Source organism: Megachile rotundata, chromosome 10 (assembly GCF_050947335.1).
Source record: "Megachile rotundata isolate GNS110a chromosome 10, iyMegRotu1, whole genome shotgun sequence".
Lineage (NCBI taxonomy): Eukaryota > Metazoa > Arthropoda > Insecta > Hymenoptera > Megachilidae > Megachile > Megachile rotundata.
In genome coordinates, this window is record NC_134992.1 from 11,190,614 (window position 1) to 11,208,684 (window position 18,071).

The window sequence follows — 18,071 nt, forward strand, 5'->3', positions numbered from 1 at the left end:
TTTTACAAATCAGAATTTTAAATTTTAGTGTATGTTTTTAAAAGTACTCGAAATTAGTTGATTTAATGTTTTTAATATCAACATATTTGTAATAAATATTATGTACAATATCACAAAGTCCTAAAAACATAAAAATGCAGTGAAAATACCATACAATTTTAATATATATTTTGTTTCTACAATTAATAATTTTTAATTTTTTTTATAGCAACATTTATCTTCTAATTCGCTAACAATTCTGGGTACTTCTTGAAGTAATTCTTCTGCGGTCATTTTGAAATTTTTATCCAACCAAATATTTTTCAACTCTTTAATAATGATTCCTATTGTCCTTGCTGTTTTAACATGTTCTTTCAATTTATCTCCACTAACTGGAAATCTAAAAATAAAGTATCTTATCTACTATTCTAATTACAATGGTATTAATACAAAAATATTCTAAGTAATATTTAAACGTGTTAAATAGTTATTTATATACCTAGGTATTACTGTATTTTCCAGTTCTTTAGCAAGATTATATTGCTGCTTGCATAAAAGTAATTCACAGATATAACTTCTTCCATTACGAATATTGCCTTTCCAATGAACAAGAATCTTTTTATAAAACTTCAAAGCATCTACTGATGGATTTTCTTCCCAAAACCGAACTAGAAAGAATGCTAAGTCCCTTTCAAATGCAGAAAGCTTTAGTCTGTTATGTAGTTGAATTACTTCATTTTGATTTCTTAACATCATAGCAAGAAAAGTAATAGGTCGTAAAACAATATTGTTTTTCTTAGATGCTTCACAAACATCTTCAAAATTTTTTATATTTGGATCTTCTGGAAGACCAACATACCTGAAAAAGATTTAGCTACATAGTATTAATAAAGTTATAAATGATTCAATTGAATATTCTATTAAATAAATCTATTATCACCACTGTTATTAACATAAAATTACCTAGCAATACCACATTCTAACATCTTTAAAGTTAGCTCTTTTACATAATTTCCAGTAAGAATTTTAGACCATTCATTCCAAATTCTTTCACCAGATATATCTTGTAAACCATGTATATTTTCTTTGATTGCTGTTATTGTTTCTTCATCATGTAAATCTGGTTGTTCTGCTATCCTTCCATAAAATCGAAAATACCTACAGAATGATGTTTTAAAGGATTATAAATTTGATTTTGAACCACATCAGTATTGAAATATTAATCACTAAACTTGGTTAAATATTCTAAGAAGCTAATTAAGAATACCTTAATATTCTAACATAATCTTCTTTAATCCTTTGTGATGCATTTCCAACAAAAACAATTTTCCTCCTCTGCAAATCATCATAACCAAAAAAATAATCATAAATTTTTCCCTCAAGATCAAGGAACATAGAATTTATTGTAAGATCTCTACGAAGAGCATCTAATTTCCAGTTTTTTGTAAATTCAACTTGGGCGTGTCTACCATTAGTTTCTTTGTCAATTCTGAGTGTGGTTATTTCAAAATTTTCTTTATCATTTATTCTTGATGTAATTGTACCTTAAAAATTTATAATGAATTCAATGGTCTTTGCATATTTTGTTTCAATAAGAACAAGAACACTGTAACAGGTTCCAATTTACCATGTTTTTCTCCATTGGTATTAAGCACTCTAACACTTTCTTCTTCAAACATACGTTTCATTTCTTGTGGAGTAGCATCTGTTGCAAAATCTAAATCCGCCGGTTTTATACCCATCAAAATATCTCTGACGGCACCACCAGCAATCCTTAATTCATAATTACGTTTTTTAAATAACTCTGCCAAGATATTAAGCTCAGGTGTAAATAAAGAATGAAATATAGGGTTGTCTAATTTTTTAATTACTGGATCAGGTCTGCTTGGTGGGATCAGTTCATCTTTCATTATGACTTTGTGCCAAGTGTTTTGACCCTTTATAAAAATTAAATTATATAAGTTACAGGAATGTTATAATATAACACTATAATATAAGCAGTACTTTTTATTTGTAATATATAAATACAACCAAGAAGTAAACAAATAATAACTAATGATTCTTATCTCAATATAATTAATTAGTTATAATTTATTATGATTCAATAAAGTAGAACGTATGACTTAAAAAATTTCACAATTTCACAATTTTATAAAGTTAACCTAAAATTCTAACGAAAGATATATCTTTAAATACATACTTACTCTTATAAACTGATTTGAAGTAGAGAAATTTACGTAGCGAAAAACTTTCAACATTATTTAATACATATCTATAAATATTCTATTAGTATACTATTCAATTTATTAACTTATTCTATGTATTCAATAACAGATTTGAATGTCACCAAAATAATATCCGTTTTCAACTTTGCAAGAAAGAATTTATGGTGCGATAAAGAAGAGATGTGCTGTCACGCGGATGCTACTGTGTATATATTTCTAGGGAAATTTCTATTCTTAAGTATGCTATCTCTCTACAGCTGACTTTTACTTTTGTGGTCATTTATATGGTGGGAAAAATAAACCAACAACAATCGATGGTAATATAAATGTACGTATATAAAATAATAAAATACTCAATTTTTGTAATTTGTAATTGTAATGTTCATAAAATACATAAATGTAGGAAATAAAAATTATTACAACTGACGAACAGAACGTATTGCGATGATAAAATATTTATAAAATATATTTTCACGTTCAATAGGAAGGATTTTACAGCGTTGTTTACAATATGGAACGAAATTAGAGTAACAATTTAATTTCAAATAAAGTGTTGAACTACAAATTAAATAATTCAATTATAAGTTTTTCGATAATAAATTCTTTATTTCTCCCTTCATTGTATATACATTATTATTTAGTACAAAAATTTCACACGCATACACTGACACACACATTACTATCCGTGCTTAATTTTCACAAACTGCGTTCGTGATCATTCGAGTTTTGAATATCGTTTGTTAAGTAAGTTTAATTATTTTTCGCATCCTAATTTCTGGCTTATTAGGATAAAACGTATAAAAATTTACTGACCTAGGGATATTTTTTGTTCGATTCTTTAACATTTATTATACTACATCATTAATCTGTATTTTTTGTTTTTCAATAACTGCTTCAATTTTTTTATTCATTATGTACATCATCACAAATCTGTGCCCATATTACTTTCGAATATCTCTGGAATATATATACAATTGCTACATGTCTTCATGAAGTGCTTGTGCAAGCGCCATCTTTTTCCAGGAAAAGGGAGTGTGAGCGCGATTTCTGATTTAATCATTTTTAATTTAAACACGATACGTCAGAATATTTTTTTACCTATTATAATCACTTACATATTAGTATTCTACATAACCAAATTGAATGTTGTTTAATAAATTACTGTAACATGATATTAATAAATAATTTGAAAAGTAATTTGATAAATATTATGTAAGGACTTTAAAGGAAGCTAGAAAAGAAAGGTAGAAAACAGTATAATGTTAATTACAGCAACTAAATACAAGTATCTTTTGTATAACAAAACAATGAAGACATTCTGTTAAATTTTTCGATGGAAAGAAAGTATCAAAATAAACTGAGAAGATAAATTTAATTTATTTATTTAGTTATTCATTCAAAAGGAAATCATGCTCATCACACGACGTGTTTTCGTTCGTCCTGCGCATGTCACTTCGTAACCAAGAGTAACGCGCGTGCGCCTTTATGACCTTCGTGACAACAAATATATATATGTATACATATATATATTGGTAATCTTTTATTTTGTGTACTTTCTGCATCTTTACTTTTTCTACTTATTCATTTAATGATTATTTTGTTTATTGTATATATGACGACGGCGTTCACTAATTGGTGAAGAGTCAATTGAAAATAACCACGATACACGAATTGAATATGATCTCTCGTTGAATGAATAACTGATAATACATTTTATCCCATACTATTAATTTCATCACTGTAAGTAGGCTATTAAATGAGCCGTTTGTATAGACATTTATGCATAATAAATCAGTTACATGTGTATAAACCACGAGCATAGAAATATAGGGATGATCTGTAAGTTTGGATTATTCATAAGAGTGAAAACAACATAAAAAGGAGATCTTAGTAATTGATGCCTACATTTAATTGGTTACTGTTTTGCGCATGTCTGTACCGCCAATTACGAGAAATTATGAACTACCGATTAAAACACATTTTTAAGTTAATAGCAAGTAAACCTTTTTTTTACACATGCACCACTATTTTAAAAATTTAGATTTTTAAGCTTAGCAATTTAGAAACATCAAATTTAAAAATTTTTAATTTACAAATTTTAAAATTCAAAAGTTCTAAATTTTCAATTTGGTGGTGCACCCAATGGCAGTTTTATGGCTTCATCCTGCAATTGTATACTCTATCCCTATATTCCTAGATACATGGTATAATAAACCCAATAACACTGAAATCTAGCTGCTAAAAATATTTGATTAAATTGAAAGTTAATCTCTTCTTCAAACATTATAATTCATCTAACCTAGTAATACATATATCAACTTGGTTCTAATATTGTAATAAGCCATGCGAATGGCAGTAAGAAACACTCCAAATAATAATCATGGACAAGTCAAGTAAGTCGTAGGGCATGGGAATTTATTTCTTTATAATTGTTTATTGATCTTTTTGTATCATAGTTCAGTGATTATTTCTTATTTTTTAAAATTGAATTTAAAAATCACATTTGTTTTAACTCATATTTTCATTGAACTGCTTTGTTCAACCATTGAAGGTTAAATTCAAACTTAAGTACAATATAATGTAATGCAGTTATTAATTATAATTAAACATTGCTAGTATTGTAATGCTAACAGATAATGTTTTTTAATTAATTTAAACTTAAAAAAGACTGCAACTATTCTTATTTTTTCTACTCGTGAAAAGAATCGAACATTATCCGTTCAATATTAGAGAAATACAATTGGCCATGATTGGAATATGATTGGACAAATTTTGGCCAATCAAATTTGATACAGTTCTGAGTAGTATCTACTCTTTCAAAAGTTTTTACTTTACAATTTCACGAGACAAAATCTATGTCTTAAAATTAATTTCCATTCATTCCATCTTGTTCACTTTCATTCATATTTTATGGCTATACAACACCTAGAGTTGGACAGTCTTTATTCGAATAAGATTCAATGACTAAAGCACTTATATAGCACTCAGTATGTTTCTTCACCAATTTGACTAATTACTGCTTTTAATTTTTTCAGATAAATCAGTTGAAGACAATTTATAGAAAATTTACAATATTCATATTTTCATTTTACTGCTAACAACTTTTAAAGCAACTTGTTTTGTATTGTACATTATTTTCATGTAACTTGCAAAATTTTGTAATCTAATTTGTATCATATTTATTAAACATTTAAATTCAATATTTATAAATTATGTCAGATTTAATTAAGTTTTTCTAATTTCATTTTAAAAAGTAATTGAACTGCCATATTTATTCAAACACAATTTCATTCATTCAAACCAGATCAATGGATGAACTTAAAAATAAATAAAAAATGATCTAGAAATTCGTTCAAATAATTACACATATATTAATAATACATATAATAGTTTTAATAATACAGTACTAGTAGATGCGATAGTATTGATAATATGAAGAGTCTAATGATAACAGCAATTTATTCGAATAATGTCCAACTCTATAGAAAGAGTGAAATTACAATATGTCTGAAACGCGGCATTTAAGCATTTTTACATGTGCATTAAAAAATACGAGAATGACAAGTCTCTGCGGAAAAGCCAAAGTGTCAATTTACGGTATGTAATATCCTCATGTATTATAAATACACCTATCATGAATATCAATGCGTTTTTCTTACTAATAAAAATTAAAAAATAAAGGCTAACATTTTATCGTTTCAATAAATAACTGTTAAAATATCAATTGCATACTAATATGAACAGTGGTAATGCATACCAGTATTAAATATTGTTGTTTATGACATTTATATATATCTTTTCTTAGAAAATCTAATTATACAATTTCTGATATTTGATGAATTTTTATAATATATTGCTCATAAAAAATTTAATAAAAAATTCAGTCATATGCTTTCTTAACGTGTTCGACAATTTGTAAATAGTAAATTGCAAATAATAATGATTAGTCTCTGAAGTTCCATAAATGTATGAATCAACCAAATAAAGAAATGAATGGGTAATAATTTAAAAATACGAAATTATAAATTGTAAATAAATTCAAAATGTTAATAAGCCATAGGAAACATGGGTCATCTACCATGTTTGTCTTTTTTGTACACAAAATTTTATTCAATGATTTATTTTAGTTTATTTTAAAGTTTGGATATATTTACAAAAAAAAAAAAATAATCTAATCTTTAATCAATCATTAAAATGTATAAAATTTAACTCCATATACTTTAACAAAAATCACAGGTTGTGATAAATTTCACATATATGAAATACTAATCAAGTATCAATTGAATAAATTTAAATTTTGTGAAAATTAAAGTAAAAAAAAGACAAAGAGAGAGAAAAAAGGAGCGGGGAGAAAGAGTCAGAAAGAGAGAGAACGAACACAATGTTTTGTAAATAATGGATCTTCCGTAGAGACACTTAGACTTCCTGATGAGACAAAGGGTATCGTTTATATAAATAATCAATGGTATTCTTAGAAGTTAATCGATCAACCAATCAATCAATCAATCAAGCAAGCAAGCAACCAATCGACCAATCAATCAATCGACCAATCAATGAATTAATTACGTATTTACAGAGAATATAAGATACATCGCATCATCGAAGTGGAGACTAGCTGTCTCGAAGCTCACTCACCGCTTATCGAGCACGACGATCGTCTGAACTACAAAATTGAAGGGAATTGAACAGACACCTAGCTGACTCGTGATCAACTCCACAAAATTTTTCTATAACAAATAAAGTTACATTTATTTTAGTCGTAACTCCTTTTTGAACTTGATTAACATAAAATTAAAAAAATTAGAAAAAAATACTTTCTTTTAATTTTGCATTTGTGTAATAATACTAACATATATTTAATATGAAGTTGATATAAAAATAAAAAATAAATAAAAATTTGGTAACACTTACGTGGGTTTAGAGGCCTTCGTAGAGGAACTCTCAGTAGTTTTTTTCTTACTATTTCTGCATTTTCTAACGTAAGCTTCAATTAAATGGGCGATTTTCTTCGGATTGATTTCTCCTGTCTTATTGTGACATATCTAATACAAAAATAAACATAAATAACATTTATCAAAAATAAGCAGGTCACATTTAATATGAAAAGTACTCTAATAAATTTGATATATTCTGCAATAATATGTAAAAAGTTTATAACTGTTATATCTATAATGTAGTCAGGCAATAACTATCATTAATATACCTTGGGTACTGCTTTACGCATAATATCCTTGTATTCTTCCTTTGTAACATGTTTTTTTGTATAATGAGGCTTCAAGACCAACTTTACTTCTTCCACCACTCGTTCTTGGCGATTTAATTTCTTTAGGAACTACATAACAATAAGTAATTATGAATAACTCAAAATAAAATGAACATTGGATAATTTTCAAACTTAATGATCTTACAAAAATCTATGTTATCATGATAGCTTTAAAATTGAAATTTGATTAAACATTGTAATAAATTTGCATGAAAATCAAACCTTATCCTTGACTTGCATTTCAACAGCAGAACTTGGAAGATCATCCAATATTTGTAGCTGATTTTCATCCATTCTGACACCTACTTTTGGATTTGTGGACTTTTTCTTCTTATCCTTCTCAGACTTTTTGGTTTTGCTTGGTTTACTGGTAGTCTTCGTAACTGGCATAGCACCAAAAAGTGCATCGAAAGCGTCTTTCTTATCAGTGGGCTTTGCTGTTTTCGAACTGCTGTTTTTAATAGGTTGGGATCCACTAACAGGCCCTGTTCCACCACCACCGGTTCCAGCTCCAGGTGAATTATAAGCCGTAGGACTCGGTGGATCGAAAATACCATCGCTAAGAGTTGAGCCAGGCGAATAAGGAGAAGACATATCCACGTTGTCTGTTGTTTCCGTACCTGCATCATTGCCATTCTGTCCATTCGTTTTTGTCTGACCAGATTTTGATCCTCTTTGCTTTCCAGTGTTCACAAACACTGCAGGTGCTTGAGAACGATCCCCTGAACGCTGCTTTTGTTGATTACTTGGTGAGATTCTATTTGGCTGTAACAAGTTACGTTGGCTATTGTTTGAATTGGACGTATTGAATACACCACTTCTTTGTACTGCTGCAGCTACCGTAGCCAGTACAGGATTCATCACCGCGAAAGGATTATTTTGATTTTGTACATTTTGTTGATTCTGTTGTACCTCTAAATTCCCAGTTGAAACTGCTATATCCTTATTGTTTTCATTTTCATTCGCATCATCCCGTTGTGGAGAAGCTCTTTTAATTGTCACCATAGAAATAATTTTAGGCTTCTCCAGCTGCTTCTCTTGGCTCTGCCTTTCCTGCGACTGGATGTTTTCCTCTTCAAGGATATTTCCATCAACAGAGTCGTGTTTCCTTGGGGACCTCCTTCTTTCATCGCCGGAATTTGCTTCTTGGCTGGCATCTGGTGTTGGTGACCTAGATTTTGTTGGATCAAATGGATCATAAGCATCTGGACTAGTTGGAGGAGAAGTTGGAGGTTCAGGAGGGGTATTCGGTCCAATTTTCAATCTTAATTCCAATTCTTCTTGTGCTCTCATCTCTAATTCTTCTTCAACCCTTTCATCCATCTCTTCTTCTTCCTCCTCATCCAAAAGGGGATTCAACATTGATGGTCGTAAGTTGTTGGTTTGTTTATTTATTGAGAATTTTATTTGTGGTTCAGGAGGTGTTTTTGGACCTTGAGAAACAAACTGTTCTCGCGGTGGAGAATTTTGTGAAGGCTGACACTGATCTGGTGTGATTTGCTGAATTTGTTTGTCATCGTCATCACTGAGGACTATCACGTCTCTTGGCGATGGTGTCTGTTCTCTGAACGGAGATTGATCCAGATCAATCACGGCTACTGGTTTCTTCGTGGCCGCTATTTCAGCTGCTTTAGATTTCTTCTTTTTGTCTTTTTTAGGCTTTGGAGATTTGGACCGCTTATCCTTTGACTTCTCTTTCTTTGAACGCTTTGGAGGCTCTGCCTGTAAGGATTCCCTACGACGTCGTTTCAGAGGAGGAATCAAAGGAATCGTTTCTGGAAATTCTGGAACTCCCGTTTGGTCATTCTCATTATCCTTGTTGAAACACACACTGACCAAAATATTGTCTCCACTGGCGAACACTTCTTTTGATGGTGGAGGAGTTCTATTTCTCTTCCCCTTTCTCTTTTTTTCATCTTTCCCCTTTTTACTATCCTTTCGACGTTCTTTCTTTTTCTTCTTAATAGCTTCTTTATTGGTTAAAATTACAGTCAAATTTTTTGGCGGAACTGCAACATTTTCCATCATTGGAGACCATTCCCTGGATGCAATTGCATCTTGTTGTACATGCTGTGGCGTTTTGGATCTGGATCTTGACCAAGAAGGTGTCCATTGAGCACTCCAGGATTCTCTTTCCTCCCTTTCTCTTGCGAAGTCTGGTTCCACAATTTTGTCAACTTGTTCCCAATTCCTTGAGCAAGAACCTGCTTTGGATCTCGACCTGCTTTGTGCTTTTCGTTTCGAATGTTTCCTCTCCTTAGATTTCGAAGATTTACGGGGTGATTTTGATCGAGACCGCTTGCGGTTCCTTGATCGACTTCGAGACTTATATTTCTTCTTATCCTTGCGCCTGTCGCGTGATCTGGATAAAGATCTCCTGGATCTCGATACGGATCTTCTTTGTCTAGTCCTTGAAAGGGATCTTCTGGACCTCGAGATAGATCTTCTAGATCTTCTTCGAGACAATGACCTTCTCTTTCTGGAAACCGACCTCGATCTTCTTCTGGACAGCGATCGTTTCCTTGAAGAAGATCTTTTTCTGGAAGTTGATCGTCTTTTGGGCGACTTACGTCTTCCTCGAGAAAGCGATCTTCTTCTTGAAAGAGATTTTGAGTATGATCTACGGTCCCTTGACCATGATCTTTGTAATCTAGTCCTAGATCTGCTTCTGGATCGAAGTTTGGAATACGATCTAGAACGTTTGGATGAACTACAACTTCTAGATCTGCTTCTTTGCCTTGATTTCTCTCTGATATCTCTTCCATATTCGTCTTTTCTTGGTCTCGAAGGTCTTTCAGCAACTATTTTTCTAACATCATATCTGGGTAATTCTTTCCTCTTTTCTTTCTTCTTAACCACTTCCTTCTTTTTCTTCGGTTTCTCTTTCTCCTTTGATTTTGATCGCTTCTCTTTATCCCTATAAGATCTCTCTTTTGTACTTTTAGAAAGTTTCTTCCATGCTACTTGATTTTCTGAAGCAATATTTTCTTTATTCTTCTCTGTCTCCTTACTTTTTTCTTTCTTCTCTTTCTTTTTCCGTTTCTTGTCATCTTCTTTGTCATTTTCAGGTTTCTCGCCTTCTTTAGTACTCTTTTCTTCAACGATTTCTCCATCCTCCATTTCCTTCTCCTTTCTCAAACTTAATAAAGTGAGTTCATCTTCAAAATTAATTGCTTCATCCGTCTCAGAAATAGCTTCAGTACCTAAAGCGTTATAATCTACAGGCGTTCTGCAACTATCCAAATCGTCAGGTTTATCTTTCGTGGGCGTAATTGGTTCTAAACCACTTTCCATATGTGACATTTGTTCGGAAGAAGATTTTGATTCCTTCAAAGGGAGTTCATCTTTGCACGGAGTATAGGCTCCATCTGATTCCCATGTTTGCTTATTAGCGTCTTCTTCGACAGTACTTTTTTTGTCAGATTTGTCTTTTTCAATGGGAAATCTTCCCATTGAAATCTCTTCCTCTTCTTCCTCTTCTTCTTCCTCCTCATCTTCCTCTTCCTCCTCTTCTTCTTCACCGCCATGACGTTGTTCTTTGTCGTCTTTTTCGCTCTCTAAATCATCTACATCCTTAATTTTTGCTTCCTCATGTTTCTCATCCGATTTCGAAATTTTCATTGAACTTTCTTCTTTGTCATTGATCTTCGATGTTTCAAGAAGTGGTGTTAACTTTTCAACATCTTCTTTCGGTATACACTCACTGTTTAATTTGTTCTCTACATTTTTTGGCGATAACTCAGTTACTTCTGCAGAAACAACTTCATTCAAATTAACTTTTAGCGTATCAACTTTGGATACTTCTAAACACTCTTTTTCTGTTTGTTGTTCAATCACATCTTCCTCTTCAACTGGAGGCGGATTTACAGACGATAATGATTTTTCTAATTCCTTTTCTTCTTCTTTTGATTCAAGTTCTTCCTCGAGTTTACTCTTGGCAATTTTTTTCCTTTCTTCATCACGATCAACAGACGTTTCTTCTTCTTTTGCTGGCTATAAAAATAAAATCACATAAGTGAATTTATTATAATTAAAATGTACTGCAAGAATGACTTGTTGCTTACCTCAGGTTCCTTTTTCTTCTCATCGTCACTCTCTTTGTCTTCTTCTTCTTCTTGCAGTCCTAGCAATCTATTGTTGATCTTCAATTTAGTACCAATTTTGAAGGTAATCTTGCCTCTGCTATCATGAGAAATTTTCTTTGGCGGGATTTTACTCAAAGTTTGTCTTTCCTTCCGCAAAGCTTCAACGTATGGATCAGACGGTTCTGGAATGTCAGCAAGATCGCAAGCTTGAACATCACCGACAATAACATCATCATCATCTGGAATCGAAGGCGGAAGCGGTGGTGGTTCGAGAGGTCCGATTTGCTGTGATAATTGTTGTTCGGTATGTCGTGCTACGTCAATTGTTTGCGAAGAATAAATGGAGAAGTTTGGACAGTCTGCTTGAGAATCCTCTTCTTCTTCATCGTCGTAAACTGACAAACGAAGCGATGGATCCAGAACTTCAGGTTGTGCTACAGTCTTCGATGTCTGACTTTCATTTTTTGATTCTGTTTCTTCCTCGTTTTTCTTCGTTTCACTGTCACTGTCACTGTCCACGGAAAAAGGATCATACTTATCATTTTTCGGAGTGTCTTCTTTTTGACTATCATCGATAACTAATTCTTGGTCACTGTCTTTTTCACTTCTTGAATTTTCTTCAAAATCTAGGAGTCCTGATGGTGGTTCTGGAGGTGGTAACAAAGCCATGGAACCATTTTGTTGATCCTGAAGTTCTCCATCTGACTTTGTTTCAATGTCACAATAAATATCACAATCTTCCTCTTGTCTGACTGAAGTATTTTCACTATCTTGCGACTGTTGTTCTGCAGTGTCATTTCTTGGAGTGTCTTCTGGTAGATTTACTGGCATATTATTTTGAGGACGCTCGAGAGAAGCTTGAGGAGATCTAGGACGACCAAATCTTTCGGGAAAGGAGTGATGTTCAAAACCTTCACCGAAAGCAAATGGAGGTCTTCCTGGAGGCATGAAGCGGAATCTGTGAATTTGATAAATTATAATTAATATTTGTTGAGTAAAACAAATAAAAAAATAGCAGTCAATATTTTCTTTTGAAATTATAATTAATACCTTTCGTTTCTGAAGTGTTGAGGGTTGCGATTTCTAAACGGAGGATTGCCTCCGAACATTGGAGGCCCACAGTGTTCAAAATTTGGATTATAAAATGCAGGTGGTCCAAAATCTCTTCCAAAATTACCTCCACTTCCTCCATAACTGTGCCTTCCACTTCCAGGTAAAGAATCTCTACCGTAGTTCTGTCCACCGTGACTATGCCTTGCATTATCCCTGTAGCCACCTCTGAAATTGCCTCTGTTTCCTCCCCCACAAGGATTGTTATACATTGGAGCCTGTGTAATTAGCTCTGGTTTAATTCCGGAAATTTCTAACGGAGCATCAGTTCCAGTAACTCTGTCTTCTGTAGATACTATTTCTTCTGTTTTAATCACGCTTTTTTCTTCTAGCTTTCCTTTCTTCAAATCGTCGACATCTTCTTTCTTTTCATTCACAATGAGACCATTAGCTTTTAAAGTTACATTATTATTTTTTGAATGCCAAATTTCTTGGTCACTTATTATGCTTGTTAAAAGATCAATTTGTGATTGTTGTGGACTAGCAATACTTTTTAGATGTAGATGTCTTCGGGAAGAAATCACAGAGCGTCTTTGAACGGTTATGGTAGGACCAACACTTGTGTGATAATCTTCCGTCTCTGATCTACAAACAGTAGATATGAAAAATTTAGTTAATTCTAATTTAGCACAAAAACACTTCAGTATACAGATATATACATAAATGTATTTCTCCAATTATAACGAGATGTATATTATAAAAAATGGTAGAATTTCCTTCTATTCCAAAAATATTTCATTTTATCAAATAATAAGTTTAGTCTACAATATAGTTATCATTGATATTTACTATTGATAAAATTAAATATTTTTGAAAAGAATTCTACGCAGAACTTTCCTTACAACCTCATACTATGTTTAACTGTTAGCAATATAATACTGCATTTACCCTGGAGGACTGTAATCCAGATTTAAACCATCTCCAAGTAAGCTAAGCCTTGAAATTCCAGCATTATATCTAGAAATAGTCAACGCGGATCTTTCCGTTAAAACTACACGGTTTTTAACACTAGGCAGTAAAGCGGGAACACCTTTAACTGGCTTACAAATACCCAAAGAACTTGCAAGTCTTTTTTTGGTATTAGCTAAAACACTGGACACAGTTCTAGCTTGTCTTCTGAACCGTCTTCTCTATAAAAAGAAAAGACGTATTTTTATGATGTTTAATGAGGAGGTTAATATAAATAAGATAAATACAACAGTTTATTTCGCAAAAATTATAATTTTGTATCAAAAGTAAAAAAGAGTCTTCGTCAAGGAGCATTAAAATACCTTTCTTCTTTTTGTTTTTCTTTTTCGCGGCCCAACTGAAGCCACTTTCACATATGTTATAATCTCTTCTTCTTCCCCGTTTTCATTACGCTCTGTAATTCTAACTTCTCTTAACAGTGTACCCCGGTTAGATGATTTCTTAGATCTTCCAGATTTTCTTGATTTAGTTCTACTTCCACTTTTTTTCGTACTACTTTTTCTTTTGCTACTACTTTTTCTTCTGGATTTTTTAGTACCAGAGTTCCCAGCATCACTTTTATCGCCAACTCTTCTTTGCGAATTTCTAGAAACACTTACATCGCTAGAGTCACTTGAACTACTTCTACTTCTTCGAGATTTTTGTGATTTTCGAGAATGTTTATTTGAACAATTTCGACCTCTAGAACTGGAGGTGTTACTTGAAGACCGACTTTGACTGTTATCTCCAAGAGACTCCAAACCTGAAGTAGAAGGTTGGTTTGGATCAAGTCTTAATTGATGAGATAATTGTAAATTATCATCCACTCTGTTTCTCCTGTAAATAATTTTATTTTATGAGTTACATTATACTAATTTTTATTTAAAGTTGAATTTAAATTACTTTTTCTTAAATTTGAGTAATACCTGAGAATGTTAGCTCTAACACGTTCAGTATGTCTAGTACGAGGTATAATTCTTCGGAAAGAGTCTTGGATCAAATTGTTGCGATAAGATCGTCCATAAGAAACACCAAGCGTACGAGCTTCTTCCATTAAATCTGGGATTTCATCCACATCAATTTCCACCTAGAATGAAACATTAAAAAAAATATATGAATATAATTCTTTTGGTATTTAAATAAAATAACTGAGATGACGTCATATAATACAAATCTTACAGCTTCTGCATCGCTTTGACTGTTTTGTGAACACTCGGGACAAAACCACTCTTCAACAGGAACTTCATCTAAAGGAGGATTCAAACATTCCAAATGGTAACCACAATCACAACCATCACAAAGAAGCATACGATCTTCCCTATCGCTTTGATGACAAACTTCACAAAATGTAAGATCATCTAGACTTTCTTCTTCGCGAGGAGTAACTTCCACTGGTACACATTTAATAATCTATACAATTAAGAAAGTGATACTATTAAATATTATTGACTTAAGTTAACCGACTTCGTAAATGATTATTATTTAAAATTTAACTTTGTACCACATACCTGGCCACCAAGTTTATCTTTAACATGAATTACTGCAAAAGTTTGTCGATCTACTGGGCAGGTATTTACATTTTTACTCCATTCAATTAAACATTCCAAACAAAAACAATGTTCGCAGGAAGCAGGAGTTCCTATCTGCTGTTTTCTAAAGGGAAGTAGACAAATTGGGCATTTCTCTAGGTGTTCATCGCTACTGTCTGAATCTGTATCAGATACAATTTTTGGAGGTTTTTTAGATTTTGGTTTGCCAAGAAACTTTCGTCTGTAAAGAGACTTGTTTCCTAATTCTGATGAACTGCTACAGTCTGATTGTGATTCCGAACTTTCGCTACTTTCCCCTAAAAAATCAATTTAAAACTTCTAATATTCATAACATTTTAATGCAAATCTTTAATTAATAAATATCTATCAACTAACCAAATTGCTTGCTAGACTCTGAACTGCTAGTATCATAATTTGATTCGTCATTTATAATAACCCTCTGAAAAATAAAAAGTTTTTTATATAATGAACATATAATGATAAGTGAAATTTTATATAGAAGAACTTTTAAATAATATGAAAAAATCCATTTCTAAACTAAAATCACACTTTAAAAAGTTTTTAATATTATAACAAGGTTTACATGAGTTGGTCTGCGAAGAACAGGTCCTTGAATATCACTATCATCGTCACTACTTTCACCTTCACTAATAACTTTCTGAAAAATATAGAATAAATGAATGCTTACAATGTAAATACATGATTATGATGCTTAATTAAAAATAATTTATACATACAGAGGTCCTTTTCCTTCTGTGAGATTGAACTATAGATTCATCACTATCATTACTATCATGTATGACAAGTTTCTTCCGCTTACCAGGCAGAGGAATCTGATCGTTGTCACTAGACATTTTAACTTCTTTGTAAACTCATACCTGTCTTGTCACATGTCCTACACATAATTAAAAACATATTTCAAACCAATTATTCATATTCTAGTAATAATTATATTTATACTATAACTTGATATTTTAAATCAGCGGTTCACAGACTTTTGTAATATTACATCAATATACTGATAATTCAATTCTGAATCCACATGACTTAATATCTGCCCACAAAGAGTTAAGAACAATGACATTTCATAGATTCAAATTGAAATATTACATATCTAATTGAAAATTTCTTACTGCTATAATAATATTCTTATAAATTAATTTGTAAACATTACCAAATCACGTTCATTACTACAATACATAAATAAGTTGAAATAAAATTAAAAATATACTCAGCATCAAATAAAACCATAGTTGTCTTGCACATTTGAATGAACAAAAAATATATTATGAATGTCTAATCTCTGTACCCTATTGTTATTTCGTCATATGGATGATAGAATTTATTATACATTAAATGATAAAGTAAAGCAAATATAAGTTGAAGCATTTATATTTAGTGATGATATTATGTACGATGCTACACAAATATGTGTAGCTACATAAATATATAGGCAAACAAAAATTCATTTTGCACCTATGGTCCAATTTGGTGTTGATAATACATTATTATTTTGTAAGTGACCACAACTCAGGATCATAAAAGATCGAATTTCAAATCTATGTCATATATTTATACTCTATTATGAACAAATTATTATGAACAAATAACAAACAACTGTCAACAAACATAAAGGCTCACTCAATAGCAAATTTTTATGACAAAATTTTAATCATCTTTCGAGACAAAATTGCACATACAATAACTAATATAAATTTAATCTAACATGTATTACATTGTTAGAAAACAAGTTTTAATAGATACACATAATACATTGTTGATCGTTACAACTATTGTGTAGTTAAAGATATAATTAAATTGTTTGTACACAATATCTGAAATAATGAAAACCATAATTATTTGAAAATTTCTTAAATATAACAAAGAATTTATCAAACTGATGATAAAATACAGATCAATTTAAGGGAAACAAGACTTAATATTATAACAGATTGAAGTAAAATAAAAATCAGCGATATACACAGCTAAATTACATATGTAATTATAATACATAATGTTGGTACAATGTTATTTATATGGTATATCAAACTTATTGCATTTTAAAATAAATTAAAAATAGTAGGTCTGACTTACAGTTCAGACAATATAGTTATTAAAAATGTTCCAAAACTGAATACAATTACATACTACAAATTCATTGAAATACTTTGTGAGTCACTGTATATAACCACATCACTAATTTCATTTCCTCCAAAATATTTTCAACTTCATAATTTTAATCTCCAATACAAGTTGACGACATTTCTTTAATATTAACTTCAGTTTCGAATTAATGGAAGGACCTTAACAACGAATTTTTTACATTTTTAACTAAAATACATTGAGAGAAAGGGACGAGGTCCGAGCTATACGAGCAAGAACCTAGAAAACGTCAATTTACCTTTCAAATTCTGAAGATTCCGATTTTTCACTGTATCATGGGGATCTAATATCGATCATACATCATCAATGATTCAATTACTGGTTGATTCGATGTTGATTTCAATAGAGATTTATAAATGTTGACAGAGGGTACGCTTAACGTTGAAAAACTGCCGACATTTTGGCTGCCGACGCCGTTCGCGACGTTGCGTTATTTTCTCGTTGTTAAACTAAACGCTCACAAAACTATTTATTTTATAATTCCTCACACAAAATAAATAGTAATTTACTTTAAAAAATATTTGTACAACTACAATGTTTTATTGTACAATTTTTTATATGTACAGCATTAACATTTTTTAGACGGTTACTTGAATTCTTCGTAAGCATCCGCCGGAAGTTCACGAAAAGCAGTAGATTTAACTTCTGATTTTATGATATATGTTATATTCGTACGTTTTTCTTAAAAAGATAATAATATCGATTTTTAATTGGTATCATCAGATTAATTATTCGTTGTATAATTATA

The 18,071-nt window shown here is 31.3% G+C and overlaps 2 protein-coding genes across 6 annotated transcripts; both read right to left on the reverse strand.

Moving 5' to 3' along the window:
* Positions 1-53: 53 nt before the first annotated feature.
* LOC100882545 (CCA tRNA nucleotidyltransferase 1, mitochondrial) lies at positions 54-2,509 on the reverse strand. 3 transcript variants are annotated; one of them, XM_003700350.3, is made up of 6 exons: positions 2,184-2,509; positions 1,607-1,916; positions 1,247-1,523; positions 943-1,137; positions 479-838; positions 54-379 (listed from the first exon to the last, which is right to left on the reverse strand). In XM_003700350.3, exons 1-6 carry the CDS (start codon positions 2,235-2,237, stop codon positions 193-195), a joined length of 1,383 nt encoding a protein of 460 aa, XP_003700398.3. In that variant the 5' UTR covers positions 2,238-2,509; the 3' UTR covers positions 54-192. The 3 variants fall into 3 exon arrangements, with proteins under 3 accessions (XP_003700398.3, XP_012154036.2, XP_076392383.1); XM_012298646.2 differs by having other exon boundaries at positions 1,607-1,752; positions 2,184-2,508; XM_076536268.1 differs by lacking the exon at positions 2,184-2,509 and having other exon boundaries at positions 1,607-1,752; positions 1,851-1,922.
* Positions 2,510-2,789: 280 nt separating this feature from the next.
* Positions 2,790-17,866, reverse strand: PHRF1 (PHD and ring finger domains 1). Of its 3 annotated transcripts, XM_012298643.2 has the most exons (16): positions 17,562-17,863; positions 15,898-16,055; positions 15,744-15,818; positions 15,536-15,599; positions 15,119-15,456; positions 14,790-15,020; positions 14,537-14,697; positions 13,934-14,447; positions 13,551-13,792; positions 12,603-13,247; positions 11,532-12,510; positions 8,380-11,460; positions 7,690-8,232; positions 7,408-7,536; positions 7,116-7,246; positions 2,790-6,931 (listed from the first exon to the last, which is right to left on the reverse strand). In XM_012298643.2, exons 2-16 carry the CDS (start codon positions 16,012-16,014, stop codon positions 6,913-6,915), a joined length of 7,269 nt encoding a protein of 2,422 aa, XP_012154033.2. In that variant the 5' UTR covers positions 16,015-16,055; positions 17,562-17,863; the 3' UTR covers positions 2,790-6,912. The 3 variants fall into 3 exon arrangements, with proteins under 3 accessions (XP_012154033.2, XP_012154032.2, XP_003700397.3); XM_012298642.2 differs by having other exon boundaries at positions 7,774-11,460; positions 17,562-17,866; XM_003700349.3 differs by having other exon boundaries at positions 7,690-11,460.
* Positions 17,867-18,071: the final 205 nt, after the last annotated feature.